At 41.4% G+C, this 20,544-nt stretch overlaps 1 protein-coding gene across 4 annotated transcripts in view; it reads left to right on the forward strand.

Moving 5' to 3' along the window:
* The window catches only part of Il18 (interleukin 18), a 26,849-nt gene extending 9,411 nt beyond the window's left edge, over window positions 1–17,438 (forward strand). The window contains exons 2-8 of one of the 4 annotated variants that reach the window (XM_076925124.1): window positions 1,091–1,248; window positions 1,813–1,916; window positions 10,541–10,624; window positions 12,044–12,055; window positions 13,407–13,541; window positions 14,756–14,889; window positions 16,783–17,438. In XM_076925124.1, coding sequence (XP_076781239.1) covers window positions 10,546–10,624; window positions 12,044–12,055; window positions 13,407–13,541; window positions 14,756–14,889; window positions 16,783–17,007 — 585 coding nt within the window. In that variant the 5' untranslated portion in view covers window positions 1,091–1,248; window positions 1,813–1,916; window positions 10,541–10,545 and the 3' untranslated portion in view covers window positions 17,008–17,438. Of the gene's footprint in view, window positions 1–1,090; window positions 1,249–1,812; window positions 1,917–8,646; window positions 9,063–10,540; window positions 10,625–12,043; window positions 12,056–13,406; window positions 13,542–14,755; window positions 14,890–16,782 lie in introns of those variants that run through there. The other 3 variants (XM_076925123.1, XM_076925125.1, XM_076925122.1) reach the window with 3 other exon arrangements.
* The last annotated feature ends 3,106 nt before the right edge of the window (window positions 17,439–20,544 follow it).

Raw genomic sequence — 20,544 nt, forward strand, 5'->3', positions numbered from 1 at the left:
TCCCTGGGGAACACATGCTGTAAGGAGGAATCTACTCCTGCAAGTTCTCTTCTGACCTCCATATGTGTACCGTGGCACATGTAAGCCCTCCAAACACACACACACACACTCACAGACACACACACACACACACATACAGAGAGAGAGAGAGAGAAAGAGAGAGAGAGAGAGAGAGAGAGAGAGAGAACAACTCTTTTAAAAAGTTTATTAATGTAATGGCATGCACTTGTAATCCCAGCACTGGGTGGTGGAGATAGTCAGCTCTCTGGGTCTCACTAGCTCATCAGCTTAGCCAGTCAAGTCATGTGAACTCCACATTCTAGGGAGAGACTGTGTCTCAAAAACCATTGTGGATAGTTCTGAGAACAATACTTAAAGTTGGTCTCTGCCTCTGCTTGAATGTACAACTCCCCCATACCCACACATGCACACACACACGCACACACACACACACACACAGGAAAGAGTATAATGCTATAGATCATAATGCTATAGGTATTTCACGATAGTGGAAAAGCTTTACAAAAATGGGCTGTTTCCAGGCCGTTGAGAAGTGAATCTGAAGAGTTTCTATCAAGTGTCATATGACACCATGTTGAGCCTGGTAAAGTAAAATCCTGATAAGGTCTTAAAGGGGAAGAAAGAAAATACTATACAAAAATTATTTTATTTTTCCCCAAAATATATTTTAGGTATAATGGCTATAGTATAAAAATTACTACAATATGACTGTTATTCAGTGGTATTAGATAAAAAAAAAAAATTTCATGCTGAAGTGTGCAAGAGCCTCAAAACCTTTCTCATATCAGTACAAGCTGATATGAGAAAGGATGCTCTAACCAACCAACCCCTTTCATTTTCTTACATTGTAGTCACCTGACTTTCTGAAAGAGGCATGGTCCCAGCCTTTACAGAAGAGATGGTTCACTGAATAGTAACATTTGCAGTAAAGGGAATGCCAGTGTTTTCTAACATTTTGCTTCAAATTTCTGGTGCCCTTGCACTATGTAAAGGCGGGCCTGAGGCGTGCCAGAGGCAGTCTCCTCCCTTTGCCTGCCTTCTTCCTCATTCTTGTGCCTTGGTATCACAGACTCAGCCGACCTGGTGGGGGTTCTCTGTAGCTCCATGCTCTCTGTCATCCTGGCTGCCGCTCCAGCCGCTGACAGGACTCTGCCATTTTCTGCAACCTCCAGGGTCAGGAAAAAGAAAGACGCCTCAAAGCTTCCAAATCACTTCCTCTTGGCCCAGGTAAGATGTGTCCCTCTTTATTTGGACACACTGGCATGACAGTAATCACAGAAGGGACAGAAGCAGACCGCAGGTTGTTTTTCTCTATCTTTATTAGATGTGGGAGAGTCGCTTCAGGACAGAGATTCTCTTTTCTCTCTTGAAAACTACTAGGGGCCCTAAAGAGCTCTGCTTCTCTTGGCTGCTTACCATGTTACTATGATGTGTTAGAAAGTAAAACTGAGAAATTTTAAAAAGTTACCTAGTGGGTGTTTTGTAAACATATCATATATTCTTAAATAACATTTTTAAAGACAGTCATCTAGCCTGGACATTTTACAGCCTTTTGTATATTTGCAAATCCCTTTAATGTTGGGCCCAATGGAAGGAAGCAGGGTTCTTCTCGCTTTGTCTTCCGACTGTTGCAATGGTACAGAATTCGCCTCGAATGCTAGCTTGTCCACTTGTAAGAGTAGGAGATGGAAAAAGCAAGTGGCATCCAGGATTACTGGAACCAGCTTGGGCTAATCTGTGAACCACTAAGAACCTCTGCTTTGGAATGTTGAAACCAGCTTTTCTTTCAAGGAAGCCTCAAATCCAAACTAGTTCTCTCCAAGCAAACAAGACCTTGTGCAAGGCTGATAATCAGTGAGCTCTGTAGCAGAAGACGTGGGCTGCTCTGGACTCGGGTAATATGATAAGATTCCCCAGCAAGACTTTATTTCGAAGGGGAAGGGCTGAATAAATAAATCATCTTCTATTTTGAAGTCATATAACAAAACCAATTAAGACGTCCTTAATCTCTTTACTTTCTGCCTATTTTCAGCTGGCTAAATCCCATGCCATGCTCCTTCAGAATATCTCCCTCTCTGCCTGCAGTGCCTTCCCATTGCTATTAACATCACAATCTGAATCTCCCATAAAACCCTCCATATTCTCCTGCTCACTTCAGGTTAGAATGTTCCGCCTGCCACCCCACCCCAACCATACCTCGTTCCCCTCCCACAGGAGGAGGAGGGAATATGGAACACCCAGTCTTCTTTCACACACAAATTCCAAGTATGTGAGTTGTACTTGACCTTCTAAAAATAAAGTCTATATTTAACAGTTGATTAAATATACCTGTTACTAATGATCTAATTTCCTGTTGTGTTCTGCCCCTATCCCTTCCATATCCCACATACATACAGTTGTAAGGTGGAACAATTGTCAAGGGTTAGCTGACCTACTAAACTGAAACATCACCTGGCCACTGAGATGGCTCAGCAGGAAAAGTGCTATGTTAAAGCCTGCTGACCTGAGATCCATCCATGGATCCCTTATAAAGAAGGAAGGTGTCCCTGACCTCCACACACAAGCCATCGTAAATTCATACACACACTAAACTCAGATGTTTTAGTTTGATTTAGTTTTGGTTGGTCGGATTGTTTGTTTGGTTTGTTTCTTTTGAGACAGGGCCTCACTATGTACATAGCTTTGGCTGTTATAGACCTATGTAAACCAGGGTGGCCTCTTGCAGAGATCTGCCTATCTTAACAGTGCTTGGATTATAGGTGAGTGCTGCTATAGCTGGCTATAATAAGGGTGTTTTTCTAAAAAAAAAAAAAAAGAAGCGAAATGTTGAGTGTTGGTCTTGCTGAAGCCAGGATGACTTCCCATGTGATTGTGAAGATTTAATCACATAGCAGACCCAGCTGTGAGCCTACACCTACTCCACAGAACTGAAGTTCCACAGACAAGACAAATGGGATTAGAGTCGTTTTTCAAGTTCAAGGCATTTTACTTTTAATATAATATTATTTTTTAAACTCCTGGGAATTTGAAAATACTGGTTGAATAATATTCTCTAGCTGTGTGTTGCCTTCCAGTGGTCTCAACCTTCTTAAAGCTGGGAGGGACCCTTTAATGCAGTTCCTCACATTGTGGTGACCCCCTAACCATAAGATCATTTTCGCTGCTTGTAACGGTAGTTTTTCTAGTGTTATGAATTGTAATGTAAATATCTGTGTTTGCCAATGGTCTTAGATGACTCCTCTGAAAGGGTGGTTCGACTCTCAAATGAGTTGCGACCCACAGGTCGAGAACCACTGTAAGAGGAAGTGTCTACTAGGACATTGGCCCCATATAAATGGCTCTTTCCTGGCAGTTTTAACTATAGCCTAGAATTGCAGAATGCTGGGGCTGGAAAAAACTTAAAAGTTTGACGTCCAGCTTCCTTGTTTTTCAAATGAGGAAACTGAGACCCCCTGAAATTAAGTAACTTGCCCCAGGCAAAACTGGAACTCATGAGACCTAATTTTCATCATGATATTCTGTCATCTCTCTGTGAGCTAGTTTTCAAAGGCTTATACTACAACTTTTTGATTTTTGAAGATCTAATGTTTTGTATATATTCCTGGGAGGCTCTTTATGAGAACATTAGGTGAAGATGTTTATGAGAACATTAGGTGAAGGCTGGAGAGATGACAAGGTTGGAAAAGTACTCAAGAGCCTGCATTCAATCTCCAGAATGCAGACTTAAAAAGCAAACAAGCCAAGCCATACAGAGTTCACACTCCCAGTCCTAAGATGACAGAAGCAGGTGGATCCTCGGAGCTTGCTGACCGTCCAGTCTAGCCAGTAGGCAAGTTACAGGACACTGAGAGGTCCTGTCTCAAAAAGTGGGATGTGGCCAGCAAGATGGCTCAGAGGATAAGAGTGTTTGCCACCAAGCCTGGCCCCAGAACTGACTTCTGCAAGTTGTCCTCTGACCTTAGATGTGTGGATGGACAGACAGACAGACAGACAGACACACACACACACACACACACACACACACACACACACAATATTTTTTCTTTACTTTTTAAAGGGATGATGGTACTTAATGAATAATACCCACAATTGTCCTCTAACATGTGAGTATGGGCACACTCACAGACACACATGCACGTACATGTGCATGCATGAACATTTACACACACATACATGTGCAAGAGATTACTAGATAAAATGTTCAAGGCATTCTTACCCACTGGGTACTGTATTTCGTAGATTAGGGTTGAGAAAGCAAAGAAACATGCATGAGAATGAATCAGAGGAAAAAAACGGGAAAGGAGTAAGGAAGAAGATTAGACTTGACATCATGATACACTGAGAGCTAACAGGAGTAGGAACACAGTAAGTGAACAATCTACAGAAAATACATAAAACAAAATTAATTAGGAAACAAGAAGAGTATTTGATCCATTTCTTTTCTTTCCTTTTTTTGTCCCCCCCCCACACACACTTTTAGGTTTAGTTACTTATTTTATGTATGTGAGTACACGGTCGCTGTCTTCAGACACACCAGAAGAGGGCATCAGATCTCATTACAGATGGTTGTGAGCCACCATGTGGTTGCTGGGAATTGAACTCAGGACCTCTGGAAGAGCGGTCAGTGCTCTTAACCGCTGAGCCATTTTTCCAGCAAGGAGAGTATTTGAGAAAGTCTTATATTTTGATTAATTTTTTTAAGGTTTTCCTTCTTTTCTTTCCTTCATTGGGTTTTAGAGGACAGTTTTAAGGTCTGCCTCCCCCCCCCCACCCCCCAATAGAATGTATTGGTTGCACTATGACCCAGGTGAACTTTTAAAACGCAAATTTAACCTGTTTTTCTCCTCCCCAAAGAGATCAAGCTTGCATAAACAAGATTTATTATCTAGCTCCCCTTCCCTGGTTTTTATCGAAGTAACTACACTGCAAGTGTAGTAAATTAGACAAAATCTAAATAATGTAAAATAAATAATAGGAATATTTTCAAATTAAATGCTTGGTCTAGAGTGGTATAATTTCAGAGCTTCTAGGCCAAGGAGATTGCAGACTGTTAGCACTGTTGCCAGATAGAAGATGGTGCCCTGGTGGGATCATCTGCCTCCATCACTATGGCATAAGTTAAACCGTTGCTTACGTGTCTCAGAAGCTCTCTCACTGAGCCGTAGCACTAACCCCTCTCCACATTTTTTACCTTCTTTTTTTTTTAATTTGGGGACAGGGACTGAGTTACCTAAACTGACCTTGAACTCACTCTGAGTTACCCAAGCAGTCGTCCTGTCTCATCTGCCCTTGTAATTGGTGTTACAGGCCTGTGCCATCAGACTGGATTATAATGCTATTATTAAAGCATTAATTTATCACAGCGTGTGTGTGTGTGTGTGTGTGTGTGTGTGTGTGTGTGTGTGTGTGTGTGTGAATGAAACAGGTGTGTGGGAGTCAGACCACAACTTTTGTGGAGTTGGTCTCTTGGGAATTGAATTCAGGTCTCCAGGTATGGATGGCAAATACCCAGAACCTTCTCCCCAGCTACATAATACTATTGACATCATACTTGCTTTATTTTCTTTTTGCCTTTTTGAGACAGGGTCTCATAAAACCCATACCGGTCTCCAATTCACTGTGTAGCTGTGGATAACCTTGAACCTCCTGCCTCCACCTTGATCCCCTGGCCTTTACCTACCCAAAGTGATTACTGGTGTACAGGAACACACCCAGGTTTAAATATTTTCTTATCTGATAACAATGTTACCAAGTTATTAAGGAGCCTTTGTTACTATTTGTGATACAAACAATCTCTAGGTATAAAAGCAAGATGCAAGAATACAGCATTAAGGTGACCAAAGTGCCACCATGATAGGGCGTGAGGAGAACGAGCTTTTCAAAGCACAGTTAATAACGCTGAGAAGTGGGTGGAAAGAAGGCAAGCATTCATGTTGGTGGCTGTCAACATGAGCACCCCGAGAATGGTGCCCTTATTACACCATTACATCTATTACCAAAGAACAAAGTAATCTTGTAAGCACGTGGAGTCTTCAGAAACACATTTTTTTCTGAGAGCTGTGACTACCCTTATGTCTTCTGTGGTAAATGGTGAAACCTCAGGCCTAGGTCCCCAGCCTCCCTGCTCCCTAGCCCTCCTCCCCGATCACTAGCCGTCCTTCACAAAAACCTTCCCCTACCTTTGACAAGGCTGTCCTCTGCTCATTGCACTGAGTGACATCACTGTAAAACCTTCTCAAACAGCAGCACAAACCAGATCCTACAGCATCTGCCATGCTTTGTCTTGCCCACAGACATGAGTCACTGGACGACGGAAGCTAAGTTTTGTTCAGCTTCTAAACCCACAACTGACTCATATTAAAGAGTTGATTAAATGATAAAGAAGTGCAAGAATTGTGGGAAAGAGTGTTTTGTTTCTTTCTCTGTTGTTGTTCTAATTTTTAAAGGGCTACACAGAGCCTTGTGCATGCCAGCCAAGCTCTCAGACCCTGAGCCACATGCCTAACTGCTGTTTTTTGTGACAAGGTCCCACTGTGTAGCCCAGGGAGGCTCCTCACTAATTCATGATCCTGTAGCTTTGGCTTCTCAACATTGGGGTTACAGATGTGTGACACCAGGCCATCTAGGAGTAGTTAGTAATTTATTTTATATGTACTGATACTGTGTCTGCCTGCTGCCTGTGAAGTCCATGAGAAGGCACCAGGAACCTGAAACTGGAATTCCAGATGGTTGTGAGCTACCATGTGGATGCTAAAAACAAATCTGGGTCCTCTTGTAAAGCAGGCTGTGCCCTTAACCACTGAGCCACCTCTCCACACATAGGAGTGGTATTTTTAGGGTATCTGATTCCTTTTCTTAGGTCATTCACCTAATAACTAATTAAATACTCAGTACAGTAAATACTAGTCATTTAAAAATCCAATTTTTGTCCCTTGTGCTTGCTGTATTCCAAGAAAATCACTTTTGAAAAATATGTGCATTATATATATTAGAGAAGACAACATCAGCTGTTATCTCACTAATGATATCAATAGAGTCCCACCCTTTTACTCCTCCTTCTAAAGTCTTCCTTCTACTCTCATATTCTTTTAAATCTAGATTTTGCATTTGAGAAAAAAATATATTTGTCATTCTGAGTCTGGCTTATTTCACTTAAGACAGTGACTTCCGGTTTCAGCGATTTTTTTCCATCTCTAATGTAATTCATCCCTTTTACGGCTGAATAATACTCTATTGTAAAAATACATTCCATCATTATCCACACACCTGCTGATGGGCACTAAGGCGGACTCTATAACTTGGCCCTGTGACAAGTTGCATAAGTAACACAGCTGTGCAGGTATCCCTACTGTGTATGACTTGATCCCTATTGTGTGTGGCTTGGATTTATTTAGGTATATGCCCAGGAGTGATATAGCAAGTTAATATGATAGTTCTATTTTTTTTTTTTTTTTTTTGAGAAACCTTTATTTTGATTTCCATAGAGGTTAAACTAAGTTACATTTCTACCAGGGATGTAGAAGGGTTCCTTTTTCTCTACATTCTCACTAACATTGGTTAGGAATTTCTCTCTTCTTATTTTTTTGTTTTCTTGATGACTGGTATCATGATGGGGGTGAAATGGAAACTCAATGTAACTTTGATGATATTTAATTTTTATTATTTTAAATCATGTGTGTGTGCGTGCATCTGTGTAGGGGTATGTACACGTGAGTATAAGTTCCCATGGAGGCCAGAGACATCAGGTCACCTGGAGCTGGAGTTCCAGGCAATTGTGAACTAATGTGAGTGCAGAGAACTAAACTCAGATCCTCTGCAAGAGCAGTGTGCGCTCTTTACAACTGAGCCATCTCTCCAGCCCTCAATATATTTTTAATTTATATTTCTCTGGTGGCTAAAGGTATGAACTTCTCTTCATATATTTGCTAGCCATCTGTACTTCTTTTGAAACAGAAGTATTCAGTTTATTTACCCATTTATTGACTAGAATATAAAATATATTTAATAACTATTCACATTTGGATATAAGTAACTGAACCTAGATTAAACTGTTTACATCGACCAAATAACAAATACTTTAGGTTAGCTTAATTAAAATTGAGTTTTTCAACTGAAGTTTAATTTTCTTCCTCTACTGAAACTACTCGGCCTCAGATCATGATAAAAAAAATTTTTTTAAGAGCACAGATTTTTAAATATTCCCTAAATAATATTGTTTTGGTCAGTTTTCTATAGCTATAAAGAATACCTAAAGCCAGACACACACCCACACCCACATACACTCGGTTTATTTGTGTCTTGCAGTTTAAGATCTGTAAAGTCTAAGATTAGTGGCTACCTCTGGTAAGGGCCTTTTACCGCTTCCTGGAGGAAAGGAGAAAGACAATAAGTCACCTAGAAAAGAAACACAAACAGGTGAGCTTGCTGTAAGAGCTCTCTTGGGGCTGGAGAGACAGCTCAACAGTTAAAAGTGAGTACTGCTCTTACAGAGGACCTGAGTTCAGATCCATGTCTGTAACTAGAGCTCTAGGGAATTCACACACATACAGAGAGAGAGAGAGAGAGAAAGAGAGAGAGAGAGAGAGAGAGAGACAGAGACAGAGACAGAGACAGAGACAGAGACAGACAGAGAGAGAGACAAACAGAGAGAGAGACAGAGAGACAGAGACAGAGAGAGACAGAGATAAAGAGAGAGATGGAGAGACACAGAAATTCTGCTGAAATAAGACCTGCAATCAACAGATTACCAGGAACAAAGGCTACAGAAGATTAGCAACACACACAGGCGCCTGAACTCTCAGCCATTGAGGAAGTAGAAGTTCAGCTTGCAGGTGGTGTTAAAGGTGGTGAACTGCTTTAAGGGAAAGTGTGGACCCAGAGTCAGATAAGGATATGATGGTGCATGAGGCTTGGCTGATAGACACTTAGACCCCCATCCCTCAAGTGGCTGAGACAGAAGGACTGGGATTCCAAGACACCACAGAGTGTATAACAGGACCTGTTTCAAGAGAGAAAAGACAGCAAACAAGAAAAGATTAAAGGTAATTTCATCCTTCTTCTTCAGTGGACCACGAGTTCAGGGGAGAGGGAAGTACAGAAGGTTCTTCCATACGTCTTTAGGAGGAAGCCTGCCAGTAACCGTGGGGAGCGAGCAGGAAACCTGAGGCTGCTGCTTTCTTCTAGCCCATTATTGTCACATTAAATTAAAGGCAGGAAACTCATTAAATTAAAATAGTTATTAAAAGCTGAAGAGGAAGATGTTATAGCAAATGTATTACATAGCCTTGGACTCCTGGTCTTTCTGTCTCAACCTCACAAGAGCTGTCAAAAAAAAAACCTTTAACAATTTTATGTAGTATTTTTGTGTTCTTTCTTAATACATTAAGCAACAAGATCTATCAGGGTAATTTCAATGTAATAAAAGACTTAAACAGTATTTCAGGACTCTGGTAGAAACTGTAGCCTGATGATAAGGGAACATTTCTATTAGTGGCAGGGCTGTAAGTACCAATGCAAACACAGCGGTTTATTTCCTATATTACACAAGGAAGGGTGCTGCATTTCAGCCTAGAAATGGATGAAAATAAACATGTGTGTTTTCTCCCCAAAGTCACAGGTTTCTCATACATAGAGCTCCAAGACAATTCCATGACAGACTTCCGAAAGGCTACACACATGTATTTAAGTGTAGAGTAGGGTGAGGGAAAGGCAAAAAGCAAATACAATAGTTTGAATTGTCCAAACCTATATTATTTGTTTTTGCAGAAATGTCATATTTATGTGTTACTCATATACAAATATAGAAATATAGATTTCAGATCAAAAGCTGCTGCTGCCTGGGGAGGGAACGCACCACACGCCAGAGCCTTTCTGTCTTCTCCCACCCTGCCCCAAATGCCCAGTGGAAGTATCACTTCTTAACACCTCCTCTCCTTTACCAGTGAAGTCTGGAACCTTCAGCATCTCATCTACAGGAGGCCACTGGGATTTAAGTGATGTATTTCCAGCGTCCTCAGGAAACACGAAACTAATAACTCAATAGTGAACCATACAATCACCCTTTAAAATATTGCTTAATGAGACAGCACTCTCCTGATTCCAAATAGCTAATGATTTGTGAAATAATATAAACACGAGTGTTATAGACTGATGCTTCACATTTATCAAACATCCGCCATAGTCATCAGCATGCTGGTTAATAAATGATGCTCAAATGTAGAGGTTTAGAAGGTAGCATTAAGGAACGGAAGAGATGGCTCAGCAGTTACGAGCACTGGCTATTCTTCCAGAAGTCTGGAGTTCAGTATCCAGCACCCACTCAGTGGCTGGATCCAACACCATCTTCTGGATGCCATAAGAACTGCATGTGGTGCACAGACATGCATATAAGCAAAACACCAAATACATGAAACAAAATAAAAATCTTTTTATAAAAAAAAAGAGGGCGAGAGGTTTGTTCACTGGATGTGTACGAAGAGCAGTCTTTGCCTCTTCATAAGTGACTCTCTGCTTTCACTAGGAATAATGGCTGCCATCACAGAAGAAGGCTCTTGCATCAACTTCAAGGAAATGGTGTTTGTTGACAACACACTTTACTTTATACGTAAGTCTAAACCAGTAAGGCAAATGCAGGGCTCAGATACAGGTTTTCAACAAGAAAAGAAATCATAAAGTGAGCTTAGGCTCCTGTTTGTCATCAAATTCTACTGCAATGTTAATGTCCCCTCTCTAAAAATAACCATAAGATTCTTGAGGTCTCTGTGCCTTGTCCTACCTCAGGGGTGGCACTCTCATGGTAGCTCACCAAGTGCCTGGGGCCCATCATGAAGATCCCAGGAAAATGTGCCATTGAGGAAACCCTGCTTTCCAAAAGAAATGCTGGTCATGATATTCTAGACCTAGAGTTCTGTGTACACCATCCACATGAATATACTTGACCAGAGAGAGAGGGAGGATGGGAGGGCGGGATGGAGATTCTTCTGATTAAGTTTCCTTGGGGGATTTGACTTCACGGAAAGTTCAGCTTTCTTTGGAAGCTTGCTGAAAAAGTCTTTAGATGTCTTTCCATTTAAACAATAAATTTAAAAGAAAAGTTTGCTGTTTTATTTAAAAAAATGCTTTAGCTACGTATTGAGATTTACAAATCCTGGAGTTAAATTTATTATTATTATTATTATTATTATTATTATTATTATTATTATTATTATTATTACATGTATATAGGTGTTTCTTCTGCATGTATGTCTGTGAACCACATGAATTTGGTGCCCATGGAGGTCAGAAGAGGACACTGGATCCCATAGAACTGGATGTGTGAGCTGATATGTGGGTGCTGGGAATCAAAACATGAGTCCGCTGGAAGAACACGTGGTGCTCTTAACTTCTGAGCCACCTCTCCAGCCCTGGATTTCAGTTTTATAGTTAACATATCTAAGCACACATGAACCCTAATAGGCTTAGAATTTTGTATTGTTGTTTGTTTTGTTTTTTGTTGTTTTGTTTTGGATGTTTATTTGTTTGTTTGTTTGTTGAGACAGGATTTCTCTGTATATCCCTGGCTGTCCTGGAACTCACTCTGTAGACCAGGCCTCGGAATCAGAAATCCACCTGCCTCTGCCTCCTAAGTGCTGGGATTAAAGGCGTGCGCCACCACTGCCTGGCTAATAGGCTTAGTTTTATGAGCTCTTGAATGCTTATTGAAGCAGCTATTCCTACTGGAGGCCAACAGAGCCCATCAGCACTACACAGAGATTAAGGAGTGAGGAGTGGGGACCAGGCGCCATGTCTTCAATCCCAGTACTTCAGAAGGCAGAGGCAGGTGGACTCTGTAAGTCTGGGGCCAGTCTAGTCTACAGAGTGAGTTCCAGATCAGTCAGAACTATAAAGTAAGTCCCTGTCTACAGAGAAAGTTGGGGGAGGAGAGTGGAAGGAAGAGTAGAGTTGTAGAAGGGTAGGAGAGAGGGGACATGTTGAGCCAAACCGTATAACTTAACATATTGTGTTTCTCTTTTCCTTCTTTTAGCTGAAGATAATGGTAAGTATAAATTTATTTTTCTTTCTTTGCAAATTAGAAGGCACTTGAGACACATCCGTTGTCAGCTGGTAGAAACCTTCCATAGGGTTGTTGTGTAGGTGGTTAATAATTACAGTTATATTAAATTCATACAGTGAGAGCATAATAAAACTATAATTCCTCAGCTGATAGACTTATAAGTTGTTTCCATCTTATGATTTGTTTACAGCATTCTATGGGATTCTTGGAGATTTCAGCTGTTCAGTTCAGTTTGACACTGGTTCAATAGACTGGCCCAGAACTCACTCTGTTACCTGGACTGGCCTCAACCTCCTCCTGCCTTAGCAACCTGAGTGCCAGGATCACAGGTGTGCAGCATTCTTAGACAACAGTGTTAACACAATGTGTCTGAACTACCTGCTCAGGATAAAATCTAGGAAGCAGAAATGCCAGGTTGACAGCAGAGAAGGAAGAGTTGGCAAATCAAAGCTTCAGCCCATTACACGGAGTACAAGTTGGCTCTGCCTTGGACACTAGGACCCTTGTCCAGTATTTTTCTTTAGTAGAGGAAAAGAACTGGTCTAGTGTGGTGGTGCACACCTCTAAGCCCACTTAGGAGGCAGAGGCAGGAGGATCTCTGAGTCTGAAGCCAGCCTGGTCTACAGAACAGGGTCCAGGACAGCCAAGACTACACAGAGAAACCCTGTCTCGGAAAACAAAAGAAATGAAGATGGGGGCCAGGGGAGGGAGGGAGAGGGAGAGAGAGAAGGAGATGGAGAGGGAGAGAGTGAATTCCCTGAAGGGGAAAGTAGGGATGATAGTTGTAAAGATCCAGAGAGCAGCAAGACCTGAAGCTACAGCTGTAAGAGACAGCACTCAACCAGAAAACCAACCACTGCCCACCGGGGAGCCTGTGGTGGGACAGTTTTCACATTTGCATAAACAGGTTAATGATTCATGATACTAACAAAACTCCATAATGAAGTACAAGGCACAGTTAGAAGGAAAGGCAGGAAGGAGATGACTAGGGAAGAGTTCCCAGGGGCAGGAGAGGGGAGGGCATCTGAGGTTGAAGAGCATGGACAGCACAAGTCAAAGTGTAAGAAAACACAAACAGTAGGAGGCTGATCAAACCGTAAGACAGTTGAACCCTCGGTAGGAGAGTAGCTCTGAGCACAAACAGGAAACACAGTGTCTCTTGGAAGGGGATAAAATACAGCAGTCAGCCTGCTCGTTGCTGCATCTAGAAGTTTGGACTGACTCTGGAGAACAGTAGTACCAGGTCTATTTGTTGATCTGAAAAAAAAAAAAAAAAAAAAAAAAAAAAAAAAAAAAAAAAACCTAACCATTAATGATTCAATGTATATTATAGGAGACCTGGAGTCAGACCACTTCGGCAGACTTCACTGTACAACTGCAGTAATACGGAACATAAATGACCAGGTTCTCTTCGTTGACAAAAGAAAGCATCCTGTGTTCGAGGACATGCCTGATATTGATCGGAACGGTACTTCCCCCTACTTACTTATAAACACAGAGATGACCACCACTATTCTCTCTCACTTTTACTGCCTATACTTTCAAATATTGCGGTATTTGACCCAATCCTTAAATGGAAAGTCACAGTAGTAAATATAATTTCACTTTAGAGAACACCCATATTTTTAGGTGGAGGGAGGAGTTGGGTTCAATAAAGAGTCTGGCAGAGGACAAGTCACTGAGTCTACGTGTGTATCACTAGTTCCCTTATTTCAATTGTATCCTCTGAGGAAGAGCCTTGTCAAGTTGGATGCTCCATCTCCACTGGTGATAGCTAAGCATACTGCTGACACTATCAAAACTCAAAATGAAAAGCAAAACAGAAGCATTTCAAATAAATGTGCCTTCCACCAGAACCCGAGAGTGCCTCAGGGATGACACAATTACTGTGTGTCTCAAGTCATGAGTTCCAAATCACACAGTTTGGGGCCTGGTTGAATGCATATTTTTGAAAAAAATATCCTATCCTAAGATTTTTACCTCAGCAAATAGGTTTTTAATATTCTGTTAAACATTCAACAGTTAAACATAGTCTTTAGATTCAGAATAATGTTCTGTTTGAGGGTTGGTTTTGTTTTTGTTTGGGACAGGATCTCACTATGTATCCCTGGTAGGCTTAGAACTCTATATACCAGACAGACTAAAATTCAGAGATCCACCTACCCCTGCCTCCTGAGTGACAGAAATAAAGGCGTCTGCATCCACACCCAGCAAGGTTCATAAAATCTTTAACACACTCAAAAAAAATCAGTGTCTTTAACAGACTCTGAATATCTTTTTTTCTCTATATTGGTGTTTTGCCTGCATGAATGTCTGTGTGAGGGTGTCAGATCTTGAAATTACAGACAGTTGTGAACTGCCATGTAGGTGCTGGGAACTCAAATGTAGGTCCTCTAGAAGAGCAGTCAGTGCTCTTAATCACTGAGCCATCTGCCCAGCCCCAACTCAGAATACTTTTAGCATTCTCACATTGTCCACTCATGTTTTACAACACCTTGTGTGTGTGTGTTAAGGGTGTCTGGCCAGCTGGGCATCATGTCTGTCGACTGTCTGGCCAAAACTGAGTACAGGGTAGTGATCTGTCTGTTAAGGTGGATCTAGTCTTTGGCTAAATTTCTGCAGATGCCAATTTGGGGATAAACTATTGTAATTAGTGGTCTAACTTATTAATATTTGTTTCAGCCCATGGATCCCAGACCAGACTGATAATATATATGTATAAAGATAGTGAAGTAAGAGGACTGGCTGTGACTCTCTCTGTGAAGGATGAAAGAATGTCTACCCTCTCCTGTAAAGACAAAGTCATTTCCTTTGAGGTAAGAATCAGCTTCACTTGAGTTTTAGTCATATTAATGGACAAAATGAAAAAAATCCAGGGATCTTCAGACCAACCTTTTATCTAGAGCTGGAAGAGCAAAGACATCCACTGAAATCGATGGTAGCAGGGAATTGTCAAGCCCTGTGGCCTAGTGTGATGATACATGGTTGTCTAATTTGTCTCTGAGCCTGTCAGAAGGGAAGTGACAGCTGAGTGTTTTCTTTTCAGAAAGGGTTTCTTGTATCTTGGACTGACCTTAAACTCAGTATATAGTTGAGGGTGACCTTGAACTTTTAATCCTTCCCTCTCTACTCCCAGATGCTAGGATTACAAGTGCCTGTCACTGTGCCCAGTCTCGTGCTCTGGGTCTTCCATTAATACAGATCTTAGCCCCTGTGGCCATAGACTGGGTTTGGATAAGACCCAACTGCATCTCCTGCTGTATCACTGGGGCTTCGTAGCTAAGGATTAATTCTCAGCTAGACTTTGAGCTTAAACTTGGTCCTAGACCAACTTTTGCAGCTTACAGTATTCCCTAAGTTGTGGTTTAGCAGGCATGGTTTCAGAAGCAGGTGCAAGTAAGAGAGTATTCTACATGAGGCCATATTTGTTCATAAAGGACAATGGCTGAAAACGATGACTATCAATTCTATAACTAGTTCAGTTGAAAGCGCCCCCCCCCCCCCGAGTATTCTATGCATCTTAGGGAAATAGAATGCTTTTTTCAATTCTAGAGATGTCTCTATCAGTCCATAGGATCATGGTGATCATTACTACCATGGAGTAGTAATAACTCCAAAATATTAGTTCTGTGATTAACATGGAATAGCCTCAGGCAGTTCCCGCATGTTCTAACACATCCTGAAAAGGTAGACAAGATGTAAGAATAGGAAAAGCCAGGCACTCCTAGCAGTTCCAGGTCCAGTGTGAGGGACTACAGCTTCCAGACAGCTAATCCTGAGAGACCCTGGTGTCTGAACAAAAGAGAGAAGAATCAGCACTTGGCCTTTCTGGGCAGGACCCAGACAAAGGGACTACACTCAGGACAAAAAGGAGAGACTACTGTGCATTGTCTTACTTGGCAGAAAGACAGAATCAGGGGCCACAGACTAAGTCAGTATAGCTGGACTATTGGGAAACCCAAGACTCAGTCGTAGCACAGCTACTGGGTTTAATCACGCTACAGTTAGTTCCAGGATCCACAGAAAGCAGCTGAGCTGCTTGTCACCTCCTGATCTCACTAAAACCTACTGAGCTGAAGGAGGAGGTCAGCAGTGTTTTTAGCTACGGACAACTGAGAAAGACAAGAACAGGAATTAGCCCAAAGAGGTGGCTACTTTTGCTAGAACTTTACTTCATCATTAACAGACACAGACTCCACTTGGTGGAAGAGAACAGAAGGAAGCTCTCTAGGCATAAGGGAATCAGGAAGCCTACATATGGAAGATCGTTCCAGGGTGGAAACGGTCAAAATGGATGGAAAGAGGAAGTTAAGAATTAAAGGTGGTCAGTACTCATATTAGTCTATATTCGAAGGGTTTTTTTCTTAACTTTTACAAAAATTAAAACTGCTTTAGGTCTGTTTAGTAATACACTTCTAAATAAACTGTATATATTCAATTTGTTAATTTCCTCTTTTAAAAATTATTTCACTTCATGTGTGTGTGTGTGTGTGTGTGTGTGTGTGTGTGTGTGTGTTTCTTCAGAGGTCAGAAGGAACAGTCAGATCCCCTGTTGCTGGGGTTCAGGCATTTGTGAGGTGCCTTTATGTGGGTACTGGGAACCAAATTCCAGACCTCTGAGAGCAAAGCAGCAAGCACTCTTAACCAGTGAGCCATCACTCCGGTTGTTTGTATCCTTAAAAATTATGTGTTTTGTGTTTTCTCCACAGGAGATGAATCCACCTGAAAATATTGATGATATAAAAAGTGATCTCATATTCTTTCAGAAACGTGTTCCAGGACACAACAAAATGGAGTTTGAATCTTCACTGTATGAAGGACACTTTCTAGCTTGCCAAAAGGAAGATGATGCTTTCAAACTCGTTTTGAAAAAGAAGGATGAAAATGGGGATAGATCTGTAATGTTCACACTTACTAACTTACATCAAAGTTAGGTATAAGGTTTTTGTGTTCCAGAAAGATGATTAGTACACATGAGACTTATGATAACCTAATCTGTATTTCCATAACAAAATGCCTGAGGCTGCACGATTTATATTGTAAACAAGTTTAAATGTCCCATGTATCTAGCCCAATTGCTACTCCCTGGAGAACTGTCCTGGATGCAGCACAACATAGAAGATAAAAGGAAAGGGGTCTGCCACATGTGAATTAGCACATGATGGGACTTACTCCATAGCAACTGATTCTTGAGAGAGGCATTCAACCTTCTCAATGCTGGGGCCTCATCACCCTAATCATCTCCCAGCTCTTACATATCTCACCACCTCATGACACCCATCCTGGGGACCAAGTTTTCCGCACATGTATCAAAACAAGCCTATACTTATGGCATGGAAATAAATATCAATAATGGCCTCAACAAGTCACTAAAGCCTGATAATAATTGTATGATAATCATATGATAATTAAGATAGCACTCATGGGTGGAGAGATGGCTCAGTAACTAACAGCACATGCTACTTTTTCAGAGGACTCAAGTTAAAAAAATTAGTTCTATGATGGGGGCGTGCACATGCCCTAGTGAGTGTGGAGTCAGCTCTATCCTTCTACTCTTGTGTAGGTTCCAGGTTCCAGGAAGCAAACTACGATCACCAGGCTTGCAGAGAAAGCTCCTTTATCTATCGAATGATAGATAGATTCCAAGATGAATCATTAACTTTATCTATCGAAGGTGGCCATCTTTCTGGCCATATTCTGTGTTATTTTAGCCATTATAACTTTGTTTCACTGTGAAAAGTTTAAACACAACAACATTATTAGACAGTTCATATTGCCTATTACCTCAGCTCCAGCAGCTCTGACGCCTTCTTCTGGGCACCTATACTCACATATACATATGTACACATACGTATGTACTCACACACACACTTAAAAATGAAATCTAAGCCAGGTGGTGGAGGTGTACACGTTTGATCCCAGCAGTCTGGAGGCAGAGGCAGGTGGATCTCTGTGAGTTTGAGGCCAGCACCACATTGCCTTCTGCTCTTTCTTCTGCCTCTTAGACATAGGTAGAGATTAGGTCTGGTTCTTTCTCCCAGCCCCGTGCTCTCAGATATAAGACTCAGACTCAAAACCTATTTATAAATACCTTGGCCACATAGCTAGGCTCCTCTGAAAGGATCATAACTTAGCATAACCCATTTATTTTAACCTACATTCTGCCATGTGGCTGGTTACCTGTGTTCAGGTACCATGTGTCTGTCTTGTCACATCTTCCCATGCTTGCCTCCCAGATGTCCCACATTCTAGTTTACCCTTTACTATAGGCTATAGGTTGTTTGTTTGTTTGTTTTTAATTGACAGGTGAGGCATCCATACAATACACAAGATATTTCCTCTACAGACATATGTTGCTTTTTTTCTTCTTCTTGTCTTCTCTCAACACATGGACTTTATAATTTAAAGAGAAAATGTTAGCTTAGAAGAGCCTATTTTTTTCCTCATTAGTTTTTCCAAACCTCAAGCCTTTGGTTTTGCTCACAGAGAATTAACCTAGTTCATAGAAAACAGTCACAGTTGGAAATCTTGCTAACTCTACTGACAGTTGTCAAGAATCTCTACAGCCGGCTGGGCTTTGGTATTCACAGCTTCAAGCAGGCTCTAAATTTGGCCTTTGATTTTTTTTTCCCCCCTTCAGTGATGTTCATCAATATACCTCAAACCCTCCTGGTGGACTGCTTTTGTTTTGTTTTGGTTTTGCTTTTTGTCTGTTTCTAAATTCAGTATATTCCATAGAGCTCAGGTATAAAAACTAGAAAGAAAAACAACAGAGAGCATAACCCTGAAAACACAGAGCTTGAGGTGAGAGACCATGAGACCCAACTTGTCTAAAGCAGGCCTGTAATATATATATATATCCTATATCCTATATCCTATATCTATATCTATATATATCTCCTTCTCCTTCCTTCTCCTTCTCCTTCCTCCTTCCTCCTTCCTCCTTCTCCTTCCTCCTTCTCCTTCCTCCTCCTCCTCCTCCTCCTCCTCCTCCTTCCCTTCCTCCTCCTCCTCCTCTCCTCCTCTTCCTCCTCCTTCTTCTTCTCCTTCTCCCACTTTTCTTCCTCTTTTCTTCCTCTTCTTCCTCTTTCTCCTTCCTCTCTTTTTCCTCTTCTTCCTCTTTTCCTCCTCTTCCTCCTTCTCCTCTTCCTCCTCCCTGCCCCCATTTGTTTTCTTCCTTTTCTTTGAAACATTTTCTCTTTTGAGTTCTATATTAGTCAGGGTTCTCTAGAGGAAGAGATCTGATTCAACACACACACACACACACACACACACACACACACACACACACACACACACACACGACTTATTAGAGTGGCTTACAGGCTATGGTCCAGTTAGTCCAACAATGGCTGTCTACCAACAAAAAGTCCAAGGATCCAGTCAGTGCATAAGGCTGGATGTCTCAGCTGCTCTTCAGTATACACCAGATCCTGAAGAAGGAGGCTCTAATCCCAGTGAAGAAATGACTTGCCAGCAAAAGTGAGGGCAAGCAGGCAAAGGAAAGCAAGCTTCCTTCTTCCATGTCATTTATATAGGCTGCCAGCAGGAGGTGTGGCCGAGATTAAGAGTGGTTCTTCCCACCTCAAAAGATCAGTATTAAAAATGGGCCTTTTCCACTTTAAATGATTTAATTTTTAAAATCCTTACAGGTGTACACTTTTTTTGTTGTTAATTCCAGATGTGGTGAAGTTGACAACAAGAATAGCTGTAACAGACACAGAAGGACAGTCTGCAAGATGTTTCCAGAACTAATTCACTTTGCTGTAGCTTTTTTACTTTTTAAAAAATGAGTATTTTCTAGAAAGCTCTCAGATGTCACACTCTGGGCCACAACATATTTTTTAAGTTTTTATTTTAATTTTTTAACTATGTGTACATGTATTGAGGGAGTATGTATGTGAGTGCAGTGTCCATGGCGAACAGAGGAGGGTGTCAGACCCTCTAGAGCTGAATTTACAGGCAGCTGTACACCACCTTATATGGGTGCTTGGAACAGGACTTCAGTTCTCTGCAAGAGCACTCTTAACTCCTGAGCCATCCCCCAGACCCACAATATTTTAGTATCAGATGTATACAATACTTTTTTTAATATCAGGGGCTGGAGAGATGGCTCAACAGTTAAGAGTGCTTCCTGCTTTTCCAGAGAACCTGAGTTCAGTTCCCAGCACCCACCTCTTCTCACTCACAACTGCCTGTTAACTCCAGCTCCAGGAGATCCAAGGCTCTCTTCTGGTCTCTCTGGGCACCTGTATGTACACACACACACACACACACACACACACACATACACACACACACACACACACACTTAAAAATAAAATAAATCATATTAAAAAATTAAGACCAAAAGCAAACATGGAAACTGGGAGCTGAGATGTAACTTCATTGGTGGAGTGCCTGAAGTATTCAAACTACTAAGCTGACTCTGCAGCACGGCATAAAACTGACCCTCGTGGTACACTCTGGTA

The sequence above is a fragment of the Arvicanthis niloticus genome, chromosome 26 (genome assembly GCF_011762505.2).
Source record: "Arvicanthis niloticus isolate mArvNil1 chromosome 26, mArvNil1.pat.X, whole genome shotgun sequence".
Lineage (NCBI taxonomy): Eukaryota > Metazoa > Chordata > Mammalia > Rodentia > Muridae > Arvicanthis > Arvicanthis niloticus.